This window comes from Lathamus discolor, chromosome 3 (assembly GCF_037157495.1).
Source record: "Lathamus discolor isolate bLatDis1 chromosome 3, bLatDis1.hap1, whole genome shotgun sequence".
Classification (NCBI taxonomy): domain Eukaryota; kingdom Metazoa; phylum Chordata; class Aves; order Psittaciformes; family Psittacidae; genus Lathamus; species Lathamus discolor.
Genome location: NC_088886.1, coordinates 106,954,339 through 106,973,730, shown reverse-complemented (window position 1 = coordinate 106,973,730; position 19,392 = coordinate 106,954,339). Strand labels below are relative to the sequence as shown.

Genomic DNA, 19,392 nt, shown 5'->3' with positions numbered 1-19,392 from the left:
TGTCAACTCCTGTTATAATCTCATCCTCATTACAAGATAGCAATGGGCAGAGAAAGTAGTCATGCAGCTGAACAGTCACAAGGGATGGGTTTTATCTCTAGGTTTCTAAATCAGGTCCCTAGACTAAACCAGCCATCCCAGATGCCTTCCATAGGCAGAGGAAAGAGAGGTGTCTTCAGAGGATGCCACGTGCTGCTTATCTTGGACACTGCCTTACTGTGACATAAATCTCCCTCTGATGGTATTTATTTAACTCCATCAATTATGTAGGAAATTTAATACCTAGCTCAGACTTTGATGTGTAACTTTGAAATGAATCCTGCCTTCTGATGTGCAGCTTTGCCAGTCACTGTGACAATTTCTCTGCCTAGAGAGAAAACTCCCCCAGGTTTGTCAGTGAGGGAGGGGAGGCTGGGATGAACGGTGAGTTTCAGTGCCAGTTTTCACCTGGTTTCTCTTCCTTCAGACCCAGTTCTTGCTTCTGCCTCTGGGAGAATATGTGAAATTGTAAAGCAGAAGAAATGAGATGTGCAAATCCTGGTGCTTGTCATGAAAAGGAAGGGCAGATAGATTTCCCTATTGCTCAGTGTTGCTGCGTTTGTCCACTCCATAATGACTATAGGACACCATGGCTGTGTGTCTAGGCAAAGGCACTGTTGCCCAGCATTACTGCATGGCTACCCATACCCTGTGCTTTCATTCATGTACTGCTCAAGTGATGGGATAAATGTCAGTGAGGTTTGAATCCGTACTTGTGCAAGACTAAGCAGCATTCCTTGATGCATCTCCTCTCACACACTGGTCCTTTCTCCCTGCATGGGGACCATGGAGCAGTCTCCACAGGCCTCTGCTTGGCTCCCTGAACCTGCTCTGCAGGTAGCTGCTGGGCTGGTCAGTGCCCCTGTGCCAATCCCGGGAGGTCAGATCCCCTGTGCTCCCCAGTCTCTGCCCCACCGCCTGTGGCTCAGGCTGGAGGTTGGCAGCTACAGTCTCCAGCAACCCCAGAATGATGCTATTTTAACTAAGAGGAGGGCAGAGGAAGCAGAAGTGAATGCGCTTTCACTGTTGCATTAAAAGCTTTGATAGTGTCACAGCTGATCCTCTTTTCTGAACCTTCACTTTTACTTTCCATTCACCCGAAATTTAACCAATTCTTGTAAGGCCCCCAACTTGCTAAGAGTTCTTCACATCTGGGGCTGTCATGCTCTTGCAAAGATGCCTTACGAAACTTTGCAAACCTATGGTGAGGTGTATGGTTTTAAAAACAGTGTTGCTGATATCTTGAGTGCTTCTCCAGCCCCTTGCATATCACGCAAGGGAAACATGATCTCCTGTTTCAATCCAGGTGCAACCTGCCAGTGCAAATCCTCTTCGAATAAATTAAATTCACATAGTATGGTCAAGGATATGACTTCTTCGTTTCAATTTCTTGTTTGGACACTGTGCTGCTAATTCCCTTGGAAATGACATGGTGACAAGCCCTACAGATAGAATTGGGATGCTGATCCCTCACACTGGTCCCCAAACCTCATGTGTGCCAGTGGCTGGCTTCCAAATTACCATGGGGAGGCTGGCTGCAGGACCTGACGTGGCAGCTCCAAAACCCATTGTCAGGGCAGAGCAGAGCAGGTACACCCAGTGTAACCAGGTCACTGTGCCCCAGGGTCAGAGACACATGGGGGGACCTTGCCACCAAGATGTGATATCAGGATGGACTTTGGCAAAGGGTAGTCAGCCTGCCCAGAGGCTGTGCTTGCCTAGATGAAAGCAGGATGGAGCCAATGAGGACTGCTACATCTTGCATCAAAGCCCATTGACCGCAAGCCTCAACCTGTGCATGTTTCCAGGGGACTTTCAGGTGTAGATTCTCATAAAAAAAGTCTAGTGGAAATAATGAGACCCAAACACTCCTTACCCAGGGGAATACCAGTACAGGTGGCCAGTCTCTAGGCTTGGAGACTGTACTGGGGTCTGAACTGGGGAGGCCACTCCGCCATCTGAGGGTTTTCCAAGCACAGCTGTTGTCTAGCTGGAGAGTCTCCAGCTCTTGATCACCCTGGGGCAGACGGGAAGGTGGAAGGAAAGACTCCCTAAGGGCTCTGTTCCTTCCTCATTTTTGGCATGTGATCTTTAGTTGCACACCCACTCCAGCCTCTTATTCAGGAGCTTTTAGGAAAGACCTGGAAGCAAGTACAAAAAAAAAAAAACCCCACTGATAAAATATGCAGATAGCCCAGAGGGAGAAGCAGGAGATAAGAGAGTACATAACAGGCCTCAGGGGTAAATCTTTACAGCGTGACTCAGCGGAAAAGAGCACAGGCAAAGAGCAGAGGATGCAGGCTGCACCTCCAGCACAGGGGAAGAGTCATTCTCCTAAGGGACACTGCAGCTGCTGCTAACCAAGACATCCCACAGCAGGTCCCCTTAGCACCATGGAGCAAACTGTAGAGGGAGCTATGGGATGCTCTATTCCTCTGTAGCCTCAAAGCCAGGAGGATGGCTTTGCTGCAAGATACTCAGCAATGCGAGAACAACTAGGTGAAATTCTTCAGCTCTGCTAAACACGGCAGATGATATGTTATAATAACCTGTAATGACTATACACCCCATTTGGTGCCATTAATTTTTCTACTACGGACCAAAAGCTTGCGAAAGCAGATCCTGGCGTCTGCCTGTCTGTCTGTCACAGCCACTGCAGCTCCAGTTCTTTTCCAGCCACTCCAATCTCTTATCCTTACCACAAACTCTTGCTGCTAGAAAAGGAGGACAGCTTACCCTCCACCAAGTGTCATGCCATGCTTTGGTCCTCATTTTCAAAGGTCTCCCAGCTTCTGCTCAAGTCACTTCACTCTTACTCTATGTCAGCTTTCCCATGCTCTGTGGTCCTCCTTGCCTTTCGTCTGCAGCTGCTGCTAAATCCCAGTTGACTCTCTGGAGCGTCAGCTCTGCTGTGTGCTGAGGCAGGATCGGGCTCATGATTCAAGGCAGAAACGACTGCGTCAAACCAGTTTTTGGTTTGGCTCAAGTCCCTCCATTTTTGTTGCTAGAGGCATTGGCTTTGAGTAGTGAAGGCAGGTTTCCAATGCCAAAGGGAAGGGGTTCTCAGGGCTTCAGAGACTAAAAGTTTGTACATGATAAAGGGATGCATATTGCTGTTTCTGAATAGTCGTGCAGGTGTGCCTGATGGGTGCTTCCTTAGTGCTTTTCTAATTCTAGTGCTTATAAATCCGTGTGGACTGTCTTCCTGCTAAAACCCATGTTTTAATACAGAGGGAGCCTTCCCTGCAGCATCTATGAGATGGGGAGGAGTAGGTATGGCCCAGGTACTCTGAGGTTGTATAGGACATATTGGCCAGGAGAACCCACCCATAGGGCCAAGTGTGTCCAATGTAAAGCTGAGGGCCTTAATGGCCCTAAGGAGGCTTACCTGGGGCCTCCATTCACACCTGTGGGTGTATTTAAACTCAGCCTCAAGGTTAGATGGGCTTTTCAGACTGTGAGGTAGTGTTGGTATTTGCTCTCTTTATCCTGTATTTGCTGCTCTTGGACAGCACTTGAAGCTGCATCGTGTGCTTGCTGTGTTGGGGAGTGCTGATGAAGACTTTTGTGAGGACCTAGCCTCAGATGCTTCTAGACAGACCTTGTTGGTGAGGGTGCTATATGTACTGGGTCACCCTAGAGCATCCCTTTGCATTGTATGGACTATGTATCCTCCAGTAAGTTGCTGTTGTTCCCAAAATGTCTGCCTTTTCCTCCTGCTTCTGCTTTCGCAGGTCTCTAAGGTAGGTGGGATGTAACCTCTGAGTCTTTGTTGTGTAATAAGTTTTTGTCGGGCCAGCTGAAGTCTCACTCAGCCCCTCAAGTTCATCATATCAATGCAGTGAGATATTAGGAGTTTGGGATTTTTTGGTTGTTGTTGTTTTTTTTTTGTTGTTGTTGTTTTGGGGTTATTTTTTTTAGAAGACAAACTGTTCGGGTGATGGTGTAAATTCCTTTACAAAATTCTGTTGCATGTCCCGTGAGCAAGGGCTGGAAAGTATCTAGTTTTACCTGTTTAAAAAGCAAACAAGAGTCAAAATCAAGTGGAAAAACTCGTGCTCAGGTAGCAGCACTAAATATTTGGCTTTGAAATGTCTGGAGCTATTTTATTTGTGAATTTGTCTTACTTTCTTACACAGCTCTGGTCTTGGCCCAGCCCTTTTAAAAACAGTTCACACAAGTTGGGCCTGGCAGCCAGAAGTGCTCTCTTCCCAACCTGTTTTTTCCCAGTTGCTTCTCAGGAAAAGACTTAGATTGTGCTGCTTTTGGGGAGGAAAGCAGTTAACACCAGTGATGAGTCTGTTATGAGACAGAAAAGAAAAGCTACTCTCCACCAGCTCAGTGGAGAGACTTATGAACCCCCCATTTGCGAGGTGCTCGTCTGTGCACTTTGTGCTTTGTTGTATGGAGGTTGCTAGGCTGCATTTCTCTGCGCAGCAACAAAGCCTGCCTGGTTTTGTGTCCCTTGTTTCTCCCTCCTGCCGCCTGAAACTGGCTGTGAAATAACCCCTGTGCTTGCCTTTTTAAGTTGCTGCTTGCTTACCATGGCTATGTTGTGGGATGGATGCACACGCCTCAATAGATGGAGTGGTGGTGGGGAGAGCCTCAGCATAGCAAAGTGGTATAAGCTGTTTTTACATCTCAATCTGAGATCTCCCAAGGCCTGATAAGCTGAAGAAAAGACTTTTCTGTGTTAATACACAAAAGTGGTATCTTGTGCAATTATGGGAAAACAAGGCTGGCATCAACTTCAAGAGGTCCCCTGGCCCATTTCCCTGTGGTTGACTATACCACGACAAACAAACATCTGATCTTTTGGTAAAGAGCTTCTGCTGATAGAGATTTCTCAGTTTTTTCAGTGAACTTATCATGGTACTTTACTGCTATAGGGATGCTTCCTTTTGCTGCAATTTTACCCTACTGCTTCTAACCCCAGCCGGTATGGGAAGTTGTTTCTTTAAGAGAGGAATTTGAAGATATCTCAGCTGCAACCCTATTTTCTTCCTTTCTGACCTCCCAGGTCCTGTTTTCCAGAACCTTGCTCATTCCCTATAAGCCTCGGTAATTAACTGAACTAGAGGGTCCCATTCCCCAGTTAAGTCTCTTGTGTATGCTTGCTTTTCTATCTTCTGAGAGCCGTGTATGAAGATCTGACTTTGGGGAGCCCATCCTGCTCCTTTTGCTCAAGCAACTGGCCTTGAAGTTTTTTTCATCTCCTTCTGTAACTCTGGTTTTGGACTTGGGCACTGATGGGATTCCTTAGATGAGTGCAAAGGACTCGTTGAAATGAAAAATATCCAGGAAACTTTCCTTTTTAAAGGTTATAATACTTTCTACAAGTCCTTGAGTCATGACCGTATTTGTTAAAAACCAACAGTGCAAAAGCACATACGTTTCCCCCTCCTGGCCCCTTGTATTCCATCTTCTTTCTGCATGGTTCATTAGTTTGCAATCTCAACAATTGCTAGGGAAACCTTTCTAATCTTGTCAATTGGCAATGCAACAGCTTTTTAATTTAGTTTTAAAATAGGTTTTTAAGTCACGCTATGCCTATGCTATTGATTTGAATTCTTGATTTAGTAAGTTGCTGCTTAACAAGATCTTTGCTATGCTTCTTTAATGCCTTTCTCCAAGGGTCAAAGAATAATATTTACAGAGAGGGAAGAAGTGTTGCCCAGTGGTTGGTTGTAAATGTAGTGTGTTAAGCTAGGTTTCTTTAAAAGCCATTTTGTGTAACTTGCATGCAGTGAAATTAAGGCACTTGAATTACTTGGGAAGATGGTCCATTTAGGATAAATCCACACAGTGAACTGTGAACAGGTGTTGTTCACCTGGTATGGATGGCAAACATGTCCTTTGATCAGCGGAGGGTCAGTCCCCCCCCCCCGAAATATCTGTTTTGAGCTAACCCCAGCAATGCAGAAGAAAGGCAGAAGCTGTACAAGGTGGTGTGCTGTACACATGAAATCCCACTGATGTGCCCGATGTTCAGTTCTTTCGGATCCAGCTGCAAACTGTGGAGGGGATTAGCTCCCTTACTGTTGGTTGGGTGGTGCAGCCAGATCACTTCTGGTTCTGCTTAAATTCAGTGTAAAAAGCGAAAAAAAAAATCTTAGAGGTGCCTCAAGTGAAAGAATAGAACAGAAAGACCGGAGCATCACTGGCATAGTAATTGGTATTTTAGTGTTCCTGTTTCTAGTAAAACTGTATATCCAACATAACTTTTCAGCACTGTGTTTTGGGATAAACACTGTAGAAAACCCTGACAATCTGGCTGCTGCTTCACCTGTTCAATATTAGTGGCAAGATTGCTCTTGAGTGAGATCTGCTGGGAGCTCCTTTGCTCTGTGGATACCTTTCTGCAAATGCTGGAGGTCATTTCATTGCATGTAGTCCCCATGACCTGATAAGGAGATGCTGGCATTGGGCTTGCAGAAGTAGGAGTATCCAGAGGGCATAAAAGGATTCATGTCACTATGCATTCAAGTCCTATGTAGCCATTAATTTTTCAATGTACATAGTACCATCAACAATGTCTTTATGTGCTGAGATGTAACTACCAGGCTCCTCTTTGTGCTGGTATCAGATTACTTTGAGCACCCTGATGTCGAAAGCAAGGTATTCTATCTACCAGGGTAATTGAAGCTGGCTGGATAAGAGCAGGCTCCACTAACAAAGACAAAAGTGGCTAGAAAAGCCAGTGTTGAGGTCATCTTCCAATTGCTCATAATCTCTGCTGCCAGCAAGAGCATGGCTGTCTTGCATAGTGAGGATAGGGAACAAAGTAGTGGTTGGTCCCAGGGGGTCTTGCTCTTTAACTGGTTTTTAAACTGACTTTACTCAGACATAAAGAAATCATGGAGGCTTTCATGACTCTGATGTGTGTATCTTGTTTCCCATCAAACCACTGCTGTGCTCTGGTGTTGGATGTGGCTCTGAGAGAGCCAGAACTTGCTTAGAATTAAAATGATGCTTGACAAGGCTTATATGCAGCTGAAAAATCTCTTGTTTCTCTCTCTGGAAGAGGGATGTGAGCCATGAGGCACTAGGCCAATGCTTGCTGCATTTTATTTACATTCTTAGAATTAAACAAGGGGTTGATAAGATTGACAAGGCAGATACGACTTAAGAGCTTGTTAGACAGCAACCTCTAAACTCTTTGAGTGATTTAGAGAACAGTAGGATATGAAGACTGTTTTCCAGTGTGAGATTAGAGTAATCAATAATAACAAGCTCACTGACATGAAAGTTGCTTCTTAAAAACAATTTATCATTCAGTGAAATGCAGGAGCATTTGTGTTTGACGAAGCCCCAGTGGACAGATGGAGAATATTCGTGTCTGATTTCTCCCCCTTGTTGTGCAGCAAGAGCAATCGATCATATTTAAGGAAGTGTTTTTCCCTCTGTAACCACCTGTAGTTTGAGGGGAAAGAGTATCCAGGAGCATTAATTATTTAATCCACATTTCTTCCTCTATGTGTGAGATGTGCGAACAGTGCCGGGGAGCGGGGCCAGTAAAATTTCTGGGCTGCATACTGGGACTTGAAGAGGTCGAGTGATTCCTCTTTTCTTGTTAAGGGGTTAACACTCGGAGAATCAGCTCCCTCTACGGTCAAAAGAGGGAGGTACATCTTCCTTCATGAGGCCTTTCCAGATTATGCTCTTCGAGTTGCGTTTTCTCTGTTCAGTAGCTGAAGTTGTCTCTCTTCCTAAAATTGTGGTGTAAATCCCCGTCAAGCTGGTGAGTCTCTCAACTGTATGGGCTCAGAAGTGAATCATGCGCTTGGGCCAATACACCTACCGTGATGTGACTAGAGCGCAAAAGAGTGTTGGCAAATGAATGAACAATGATGAGGACTGGTATGGAAACGGTGTTCTGCCTTAAAAGATAATAGACCATGAAATGCTTTTGTATTGCACTGAAAATCTGGCAAGAAATGGAGGTGCTCAACCATGTTAGGCACTCTTGTCTGCAGCCTGCGTAGGAGCTGCTGGAGGTGGGATGAGGCTAATGCAGAGGAACTTTAAGCACACCCAGGAGCCTGTGTGGGTTTGCTGCAGTTAGGAGGTTGTGATTTACCAGACTTAAATGGACCCCTTAAAGAATTGCAGAGGGATGTGGAGACAGGATTGTGGGTTTACATCCCCAGCTGCTCAGTGAGCATGGATTTGGATGCTTCTTAGCAGGGCTGTATGGCATTATGTGGGCAGCAGTTACTTCTCCATTGTTTTGGAGGCTTAAATTAAAATGCTCAGGAGCTTGATCACCTCTGAGCTGCTCTGTTGTGAGCAAGAGAGGAAGTGACGCCTTGGAAAGCAACACAGCTTATTCATGATTGGGAAGATCCTACTGCTGAATCTTCTCCATCAGCTGCAGATAATACTGCTCCTATCTTGGACAATTCAGTGAAGCGGGATAAATCCAGGCTGTGGTTCCTGTGCCACACAGATAGCAAGGAGCAATTATACAGTCTTCTCAGGCTAATCCCCACCATGGGGCTGTTGAGAGTAGTTTGCTGTCATTAGACTTTGGAAGGGGACTGTAAGTGCTATTACCTGTTTACGGACCAAGTAGAGCAGCTGTAGCCGTGGCTGTGTTATGGGAGTGGGTTCCTTATGAGACTTGGAGATAAAATAATGTGCATAAGTGCATGTATGTAACAGAAGGCAGTTTTCCAAAACAGGGCCTACTGTGATAAATATGGGGCTGGTAGCTGACTTCCAGGTACCCATCTTGCTCTATGCTCTTTTGTGGGGGTTTCATCATGCTGAGGCTCAATTTTCTGTGTAATACGGGACAGTCAACATTTTATTTCCCTGTTACTGAGTATGTTTGGTGTCAGCATGTGAGAGCAGAGTCACAAATGTGGAAATCCTGGCATATACATGATGCGAGAGAATTTTGACTCTGTTTGGGAAAAGCATGGCTTTTAATTTCTGCTTGCGCGCCTTGCAAACTGCTGGGGTTTCTGTGTTCATGGCAGAGGTTGTTGCTTCTTTTTCCCCTGCCTCCAGAGTGAACCTAGAAAGTTGGGTGGTGGTTTTATTTCTTTTTTGGTTTTGTTGTTTTGGTTTTTTTTTTCCCCTTTTTACTAACAGGAAGCTCTGAAGAAATTGGTGGTAAAAAAAAATAGCAACACAAAAAGAGCAAGCTGAAATCACAAATGTTACTACAGCCACCATGAAGCCAGGACCACAAGGTACTTGTTGCAGCACCATGAAGCCAGGACCACGAGGTACTTGTTGCAGTAATCCAAATCTGGTTGGAAAGGTGCCGCTGGCAGGAAGCAGTGCCTCTGCCTAGTCCTTGGCAAGCAGGATTTTCTCCAAATTCAAACAGCTGGTGCTGGAAGAGTGTTAGAAGCTGCCTCATTGTAGTCTAATTGTCCAGTAACAGCCTGTATTGCTTTCCAGCCTGGACTGAACCTATTCTACCAATGAGTGGGAAGGCGTTTGTATTCAAATATTGTAATATTTATTGGCCTAATTCAGTCTGGTGGTAACACTGTCGCCATTACACTGGGAATTGTCATCTTCTTGATTTTACAAGTCTGGTTTACTCTTAAAGTTTATTCTGCAGTTCTCAAGACCATCACCTGATTGTAACGTAATATTGAAAAGAAAAAAACCCAACCAGATTTTCTGTAGTGCTGCTAGAAATGCTTGGATGGCTGACCAAAGCCAGTGTACAGCAGGATATGGTAATTCGTGGAATTGCTCCAAACTGGGCTTGATGCTGGTGCTCAGGGTGGTGAAGTGTCAAAGTGCTTGTGTAAGCACCAACTGTTAAGACAGCTGCAAGCATGAGGATCTTTCGCAAACCTCGTCTGATGTGTCTTTGCATATAGCCTGTACTATGCAATTAAACCAGAATGTGATACAGTAATTCCCTAAGCTGTTTGAAGGACATAGTGCTGGGAAGCCTCTCACAAATAACTCAGACCTCTGAACTCTTGCAGCTGTGGAAGAAAGCCTAGGGTCATAACCTGAGCTCTGGCAGCTCCTGAGTGCCTCTAACCAGCTCCACATCGAGACCTGAGGAGAAGAGGGGATTTGTTAGGTAAAGTTTCCAGATGATATTTTTTGTTCTGTGGGTGTTTCAGGTCTTGTTGCCGCCTTGAAGGGATGACACTAATAAAGTAGCTATGCAAAAAAAACCAACCCTCCTGCTTTGGGCTCTTTCAGCTCTTTGCACCTAGAGCACCTTTAATAGAGATGGCAACAATGTGATACGTAAGGGCACCTGAGAATCACTGGGCCTGCCTGCTAGCAGCAGTAAAGACTTTAATATTTTAAATTAAACTGCATGTTTAGAGGCTTTCTTGGAGCAATAGAAAAGGGATTTATGGTAAAACCACATGCATGCAAATGCACTAGAAGATAGTGCTTATGTTGTTTGGTCTGTTTTGTCCTTTATGATGCTGATCTTTTAATAAATCCAGTGCCTTTGGAAATAAGTGTGTGTCTTGAGTGGGGCAACTGTCAGACCTATAGAGATCAGAGGGATGCAAAAGCAGACATAAAAACAGGACAGGAACAAGGTCAGAGTCCCAGAGCAATAATGGGAAAGGGAGGGATAGGCTGGGGAGGACCGGAGGATGGCACTAGGATGTGCCTGGAGTACTGCCAGGAGGTGCTGCCTCCCAGCTGATCCCAAGCATGTCATCCTTGGGTGCTAACTGGGGCAGGTGTCCTTCCAGCAGGACTGTCCTTTGGAAAGCAAAACCCGAAATCCTCTTGCCATGAACATTGTTGGAAGTGTCTGGGCTGGGAGTGCTGGGGTCAGCTCTTGCAAGAAACCCTCAGGCTGTCCAGAAAATGTATACGTTGCAGTCTGCTCTTGGATTATTCAAGGAGTTGAATATTTCCTGTTTTCAGCCTGTGGTAGATGGTGTCTAAAATGCTGATGGCTCTGCACCTGATAGGATTTTTTTTTCTTTTCTTTTTTTTTTTTTTTGGAAAGGCAACAAAGATTTCTATTGGGGACCTACCGGTGGTGCTGTACAACTGGACAGGAAAGGGGGGAAATAACCCCCTATGCAGTTGTTTGTTCTTTTTTCCCTTTCATTCCTGGAAAACTGCACCTCTCTTTCAGTTGCTATTTCCCAATCTTGTGGTGCAGTCACTAAGTCATTTCCTAAGTTTCTAGAGGGTGGGGAAGGTATTATACTGTGTCCTTTAACTTCTGTGGGGTTTATATAAACCCAGAGCTTTGTGTTTCTTTCTTAATATATACACAGAACACATAACATAAATATTATTTTCCCAAGAGCTCTTATTTCAGCACTTTGAGTAGCTTCTGTCCCGAGGAACTTGGAAACAAGAAAAGAACTAGGATTCCTTTTAATTCCACCATTTTGGTGTAATTTTCTGAAGATGGGAACCAATGCTGCCTGCCAAATAAGAATACTGTACAGTTGATTCAGGAACTGAGCCCATATGTGCACAATTTAAAGTTGCATCAATGAAGATAACAGGAAAGAACTTTGTTAGTGTAGAAAATAGCTACTGTTCTTGATCTGTTTGGTTATAAATCAAACAGACTGGAAAATTCCAAGTTAACCAGACATAATGTTTTTTTTTATGCACACCCATGTTATGCTTTCATTGTGAGAGTCCTTTGAGCTCATTTATTTTTATATTGCCTTTTAAAAGTCTGTTCCTCTGATTGGTATGAGTTTTCTTCCAGTCCTCATCCCTCAAAGGTGCATTCATGTGTTTAATTTTATGCACTGTAAATTTTATTAAGCTTGTGCAGTACTTTGAGTTAAGGCTTAGAGCGTCTGTTCAAGACTAGACTTGCCTCTAGATCTTCAGGGTAAGCTGGGGGAAGGAAGCTCCTGTTGACAAAAGTCTAAATAACCACATTTCTATGGAGCAGTAAGGCTCAGCCTTTGCAACACATTGCACCCATGTGTGTATTGACATTGCATGCAACATGGCAAACAAATCTTACAGGGGCACTGATGCAGTTTTCCCTGGGGCAGTCTGGAGTTGTAAACAGCCTACATCTGGGCTGTTCTTGTAACAGCATCTTGCAGTTGAGTTAGTGTCCCATGTAATATGGATGTGAGTAGTCAGCTCAGAGCATGCTTTGCTCCAATACATCCCACTCAGTCTTTGCAAAATAAAGATAATTCTTGTCTGCAAAAGCTGATCAATGAGTACATGAATTGGGATCTTATACGATGGGTTGTGCCCCAGCAGCCACTTTGCTGATCAACCTGGGCTTGCACATGCTGTGGCCATTTGCCTGATGTGAGCCATGGAGCAGCGGAAGGGAAAGGGGGAGAAAACTTTCTTCTTTACCATTGAATCTATTTTATCCTCTGCTTTTCCGAACTTGTACAGAACCACACTAACAAAATAGACTAAACGACAGGAGAAGTGTAATTTGGGGTGTGTTAACATCATGAATGATGTTAACATTTTGACAGAAATATGGGTCTTGATCCTCACAAATCACTTGTGGGGAACACTACATTTATTTAGTTTTGCTGCTTCTACTTTTGGCTCCTAAATAATGGCCAGATTCTTAATTATTCAGTTCACTACATCACCAGGGTTGTGAGATTACTTGCGTTGCTGATGAGTACAGACTGCATGTGCTCTGTGCTAGTTACGGACACTTTCGTGGTGCGTGACTAGTCCAAGTGATACTGACCTCTTTGTTGATCAGGCAGGGGGGAAAGGATGGGGGAAACTAGTACAGGTAATACCTCCTCCAGTACGGGTGGTATCTCCTTCCTGGGTCTTTCACATCCTCCAAACAAGCAATGGAAAGTGGTCAGTAGACTATATCACAATTTAAGCCTCAGATAAAACAACATTAGCAGGTACCGCATGTGACTAATTCTATTGACACTGCTTTTATGCTTCAGAGGCATGTCCTCTTGAAACCAAACAAAACAGCAGCTCCATGCTCCTGCTGTGCAACTGTGAACTTCAGATCCTCACGTGAACTTGTTTACAATCCTTTCCGGCAGGGTTGGGTCCTAGGCTGTGTGGTTTTCTCAGTTGCATGCTCTGGGTTCCTGGCTGTGAAGCACAGAGGGTTTAGTTGGTGCAGTGGGGTGGAGGAACATTTGGAGGTCCAGATCTGCTGACTTGACAGCTACTTGGTTCTCTTGGTGTGGCTGGCAGCTGCTACCCGCTTCTCAGCACTGTGTACTGTGGTCTTCAGTCAATCAGCAGGGCATGCATGGAAAGGAAATGAGTCTGGGGTGAGACACAATGTGCACATCGTGATCTATTCTAGGAAGCCAATGTGTTTCTCATTCCCATCTCTTACAAGCCATGGCTGGCTGGAGCACAGATTGTAATTCCTGGTTGTTGCTGAAGTAGGGAGCAGTGCTTCTTGTAGGAGCACAGGCTTATTGCACTTTCCTTTATGTCTGAGAATTACAGCTGGAGGCTTGCTAATGGCTTACCTATTGATTTATTTCTTACTGTGGTGTTGGTAATATGCTTAGGTGGCAAAGTTAAACTGCTTGTAAATGACAAATATGAATGATCATAAGTCCTATGGAATAAGTAATTCAGTCTCTAAAAGAAGAACTGATTGGATGTAGATCAAGAACTTTAAATCTACATCAAATCCCATTACTTCTCCCTGTCTTTTAAAGGTTAGCCAATACCTTTTCTTTAGGATTGCCAGATTTAAGGAAAATGGGGTTGAAAAGGTGGAGCCGTTGTTATCTTAACTACATCAAGAATGCAGTGTCCTTTTAAAATCATCATACAAATTTAAATCTGTGCTTTTCTTTATGCCTTGTGTGGGTGTCTCATCAATGCAAGTTAAAGACGGGATACTGCTGACACCTGAACGGAGAGGTGATTGCTCCTGTCAGAAGCTTGCAGCTTCTTTTGTCCTGTCCCTTCCAGCCAACTGTTTGCTGCTGGCTTGAAGGAGTGAGCAGGCAAAGCTGTGGCTGAGGGAAAAAAAGAGGGTTTTTTTTGCACTTAGAAAGTCACTATAATCCCCTCTTCACATTACTTTGTGGAAGGAAGAAAAAGCACTAATTTTTCTTCATGCTCGGCTGCTTTCAGACTTGACTTTTGCATCAGCCCTTGAGCTGATTGGTCCTGCTGAATTGGTCTCAATGACATCTTATCCCTTATAAATATGTAACCTGTAATACCCCCACACAATGTAATGCTAACAGCCCTACTGGCATTGGAAAACCAGGACTCATTTGTTTTGGTTTTTTTTTTTTTTGTTTTGTTTTTTAACTCTCTCCAGCCCCTTTTCCAAGGCAGTGCTTAAAGAAGGGTATGAGAGCTCTGTTTTAGCCTGGACAATGCTGGTAGGCATCTTGGTTGGCAGAATGGAAGTGTCCAGACTGCAGCTCTGTGGGAGAGGTCCTCTTGGCATTACTAGGAGGCTACAAGTGCTAAGAGCGATCACCCTCCAGCAGACCTACACTCTTGGCCTTAGTCTGCACAAGGCTTCAAGTCAGCTCGGGCCATGCAAACGACCTGGCTGTCCTGTTCCTCAGCCCCAGGATTCTCTTTGCAGCCCTTCTTGGGGGCCAGCAGCAGCAGACATGGAAGACCAGGGCCAGGATGTCAGGCAATGGCTGGTTGCTCCTGGGAAAGGCAACTTTCTTCTCTGTGCAAGAGCAACTGCTTTGGCATGGCCACAACACTAATCCTGCCACCTGTGAACAGAAGACAAGTTACTTTCATGGTTTTGTTCTGAATAGTGGCAAGAACCATTTCTACTCGGGCTGTGTGATGGACCAGAGGAAAACAGAAACCATCATTTAAATGAATATGGGAAACCTAATCTCTGGGGAGTAAGTCTCTCAATTTCAAGATAGGTTCGTAACTCTGATGTAAAGCTATGAAGAAGCTGTGATCCTTTGTAATGTGCTTTAAGGAAGTGGCTCTATCTTTTGAGGCTTTCAAGTTGTTATTACTGTAATGGAAAGGCTGTTGCAGAACCTCAGGTCTCACGGCTACAAACCCTCTTATAGTTCTGAGTTTAAATGGGTTCAGGGCCAACCTGCATCCATTTGTTCTTGTGCCATTATTGTCCTTTGACTCAAATGGCTCCTCTCCCTCCTTGGTGTCTCTTCCTCCACCACCCATGTGTTTATAGTGAGATACAGTATTCCATTCTACCTGTGCTTTCAGAGATACTAAACAAACCAAGCTCTCTGTTTCCTGGCATAATGTGAAGGTGTGTGTAAAGATTAGCAGGGCTTGAAATGATTTATCCTAAGAGGCTTTTTTCAGGGTTGAAGGAACAAACAAGATTTCCTTTCACACACTTGAGAGGAAGATATTACATAGACATAAATATTTAGGATATTTTCCAAATAGCAACATTTTTCTGGAAGTTTGGGGACCTCAGTGCTTGTTGCTGAGGTTGTTCCGATTGGAAAAAAACAGCTCATTCGGGGTTGTCTCAAATAGAAGCTTTCTTGCAAGCACATGGGTAGAAGATCTGCTTTGTGTGAGTGACAGCGGGTTAGTAACAGGTCTGTTTGTTCCCTTTGATATCAAAAAGAACATTGGCATCTAGGGATACTTCTAAAAACAATCCCATGAGGGCAGGTTTTATTGAGACAGTTACTGTCTGGTGACTTTTGTAAGATGCCGTCTTTTGCAAAGACACAGCTTGGATGGCATGGTGACAGCCAAAAAAACCAGCTACCACTTGTAATGCAGCACAGAGTTAAATATTTGTGCTACAGATGCCAAGAGTGGATACTTGTATACCCATTTCAAACCATTGTAAAAACAAAAGCTTTGGGAGGTCAAGTGCAAAGAGCTTGAACAGCTACACCTGAATATGTGCAAGAGAATGTACAGGTTTATAAATTTTAAAACAAAGATGTGCTCCGGAGTGACCAGAAATCTTCAGCTTGTTTTAATGAACCTAACGTCTTAATATGTTTGGAAGCTTGCAGTAAAAGGTGCATCTCAAACATTTATTATGGATAAAACGAGTGTCAAATAACTGCCAGTTTCAATTAAACTCTGGCAAACACATGCCTGATCATTAAACAAATTGAAGTCCATGCTCAAACCAGACTGCTCTCCAAGATCTCCTGTGTAGGCCTGGGTGAAGATGGGCACTTTCTCCTGCTGCCATCTTCTAGGAGAGGGGCAGTTGCTCCAGGTAATGCACCAGGCTGGTGGCAGAGACAGCACCCCATGGCACACTGAAATGCAGTTGCTCCATGCATTAATTTTTGGGCTGGAAACAAGCCAAATACTACTGTCATATTTGTCCAATTTGCACTACTTACCAACAGTCAGAGAATGCACGTGTCTAAGGAGTTGGGGTTTGTCTAGTTTGAAGAAAAGGAGGTGACCTCATTGGTGTCTACAGTTTCCTGAGGAGGGGAAGTAGAGAGAGGGGTGCTGATCTCTTCTCCTTGTCATCCAGTGATAGCACACGACATGTGGGAATAGTTCAAGGCTGCATCAGAGGAGGTTCAGCCTTGACATTAGGAAATATTCCTTTACCCAGGGGGTTGGTTAAACACTGAAGCAGGTTTCCTTGAGTCGATGCCCCAAGCCTGTCAGTGTTTAAGAGGCATTTGGATGATGCCCTTAGCATGCTTTAACATTTCATCAGCCCTGAAGTGGCCAGGCAGTTGGACCAGATTATCACACAGGTTCCCTTTAGCTGGAACTACTCTTGTAATCGCTGCTTCCCACAATTTAATTGCCCTTTGGATGTTTGCCTGTTGCTATTTGCCCTGGATTCCTAAAAATTGCTGTGCTTGCAGGAGGCTGGTCCCAAACAACTCTTGCCTTGTTGCGTTTGAAACCCAGCCTTTGTTTTATGGGGTCACAACTGATCCCGGTCATTTGTGGAGAGGAAGCAGTTGCAGGGCGACCTTATAAATTGCCTTTATTACTTTTGCCCTTCTCCAGGCTTTTAAGCGGAGAGTTAAAGGACAGTTTCCCTGTGCTGCAGCACTGATCCTGCCACCTTTAACCTGAGGGAGCGGCCTCCCCAGGCTGCCGGGCCTCCTGCCTGCTGCTTCCCGTTTAGCGCCGCTCCGCCCTTTCGGCGGGAGCGCGCCCTGCCCGCGGCGCGCCCAGCAGGGGGAGCCGTCGTGCGGGAGCGGCGGGGAGGTGCCGGGCAATCTCGGTACCGGGCAGGGAGGAGCGGGGCAGGGCCGGGACCCTGCGCGGCGGAGGCCGAGGAGGAGGCAGCAGCGGCAGCAGCGATGGTGAGCGGGGAGCGCGGGGTCGTGGGTTCCTGGGCCGGCCGGCGAGCAGAGGGGTCAGAGACAGGGGTGCCCGGCGCGGCCTGCGCTGTCCCGGCCCTCAGGCGGTGAGGCCGGGGCCTTGTCCGGCGGGGTGGACCGGGGGATCCAGGAGCCGTCTGGCCAAGCTTGGCTGGCGGCGGGGGCTCCCCCTTCCTGTTTCCCTCCCGTCGGAGCATCCCCGCTGCGGACCCCCGCCGGCGCAGCGAAGCCTGTGCCGAGCCCCTAACCGGGGAGGGGGTCCCTTTTGCGGGCCTGCTAGCCGTGCAGTGCTTTCCGTGTTTGCCACAGGTGTCTAGTTTCAGGGCAGGGAGGGTTAGAAATGGTGTTTTCGGCTGTCTCTGTGCGTTTACTTCATCAGAGTCGGGTAAAAACCGTATTTTCTGCTTGTTCTGGATTTTGGGGAAGGTGTCTGAGCTCTGCTGAAAGTTATGTGGCTAATAGAGACCTTGCTCCTTTTTTTTCTTGTTTGGTGGTTTTGTTTCGGGTTTTTTGGTTTTTTTTTTTTTTTTTTTTGGTTGGTTTTTTTTTTGGCTAGAAGTAGCAGAGAAGCAAACTCTTCAGATGCAACAGGGATTACCTGAGCTGTAGTTGGCTCCGGCATGCAGTGGTATGGCATGTGTTTTCTGAGACCTCAAACCTGGAAGGTGTGGGAGCTTCTTTCCCCCTGGAAGGTACCTGGAGATCGTGGCTGCTGCTGGGTGGCAGATAAAATTGCATAATCTCTGGCCAGCTGCCTTTTCCCACTCAGTCACGGGGAGCAGCTGTCCATGCCCAAACACTCAAGTGCTGCTTCCTCTTCCCACTCTGGCATGGAGCTGTGCCCAGCCAGTGGGTCACCACCTCCATGTGGGGGACAGAGGCAGGCCCCACGCCATTCCTTGCCTCTGTCAGCACGGGTAGCCTGGGAGAGCATTGTAAGCTTGCACGGTTTGTGTTTTGGTTGCTTTCAGCTGCCAAAAGTTAGCTCTTTTGGAACTGAGTACATACTGAACGCCTTGTACACGGCGTGGTCTAGACTGGCCCGGGGTTGCTGGAAGCATGCTGTGTGGTCAGGCTGTTCTCACCTTACTCACTCCCTGCCAAGGCTTTGCAGAGAAAACGGCTGCTTACTGTCTGGAAGACCTGCACAGGTCTGCTCTTTTATTTGTTAGACTAGACAGTAGCTATTGCACAGTGTTCATCACTTTTGGAAAGCTGCTGAAGTTGGCTGTATACTCATGGACCAAAGCTTTCTCTGGACAAACACTGATGCATCACGTTTTTTACAGAATGATGATTTTACTCTGTGATCCTTCCATGACCTTAGCAATATGGGTTGCAAGGCACAGGAAATTTTCTTACCTAGATGAAGAAGAATCTTGCATCTCCCATGTACTGTGCACTTCCAGCCTACTAAGAGTTTGCCATCCTCTTGCTGCCCTCAAAATTCAGAGATGATATCCCCTGCTAACCTGAGGTTCTGCTGAGATGATGCCTTGTTCCTTGTTTTTGATTTCTTCAGTGCATATTTCCCCTGTTTGGTGGTAAGATAAACCTAATCACAGCATTTATTGTTGTATGTGGTTTGACTGGTGTGGCAGTGATCAAAACCTTGCTGTGACTGACTTGGCAAAAGGGAATCAATAGAGCCCATTTCCATGAGTAAGGATTTTGAGGTTGCTGCTTGTCTCTTCTGCCAAACATACTGTTCTGGCAATAGTTTCAGTCAGATCTCCTTCTGCACCAGCAGTCTTCCACCACAGATCTATGTGCAGTGAGGGTTGTTTCAGAAGGCTTGGTCTGTTCATGTTCTTTGGTTTTTGGAAATGGAATGATGCATTTTTGGCCTAGAACTGTTGCTGTCATTCTCTGCATCCTAAAAGATCAAAGACATTCCCTTTCAAGTATTAGCAGACCTTCTTCTGGAGCATTTAGTACTGAAATCTCTTTGTATACTGGATAAATGGCTATGTCCCTTCAGTGGTTAGTGTAGCAATAGGGGCTTTGGAGTACCTTTTGGTACTGTCCTAAGAGTGTGATGTGTAACTGAGATTTGGGTTCTGTCAACTGATGCAGGGGCATTGGTCTCTTTGCAGTGGGTTGTGGTGATTGTAATATGATTTTCTGTATTCTTTTTTAG

General features: G+C 45.5%; 1 protein-coding gene across 3 annotated transcripts in view; it reads left to right on the top strand.

Moving 5' to 3' along the window:
* The first annotated feature begins 3,533 nt into the window (after nucleotides 1–3,533).
* Nucleotides 3,534–19,392, top strand: part of SGPL1 (sphingosine-1-phosphate lyase 1) — a 45,184-nt gene continuing 29,325 nt past the window's right edge. The window contains exon 1 of one of the 3 annotated variants that reach the window (XM_065671033.1): nucleotides 3,534–3,782. In XM_065671033.1, coding sequence (XP_065527105.1) covers nucleotides 3,705–3,782 — 78 coding nt within the window. In that variant the 5' untranslated portion in view covers nucleotides 3,534–3,704. Of the gene's footprint in view, nucleotides 3,783–17,152; nucleotides 17,235–19,392 lie in introns of those variants that run through there. The other 2 variants (XM_065671035.1, XM_065671034.1) reach the window with 2 other exon arrangements.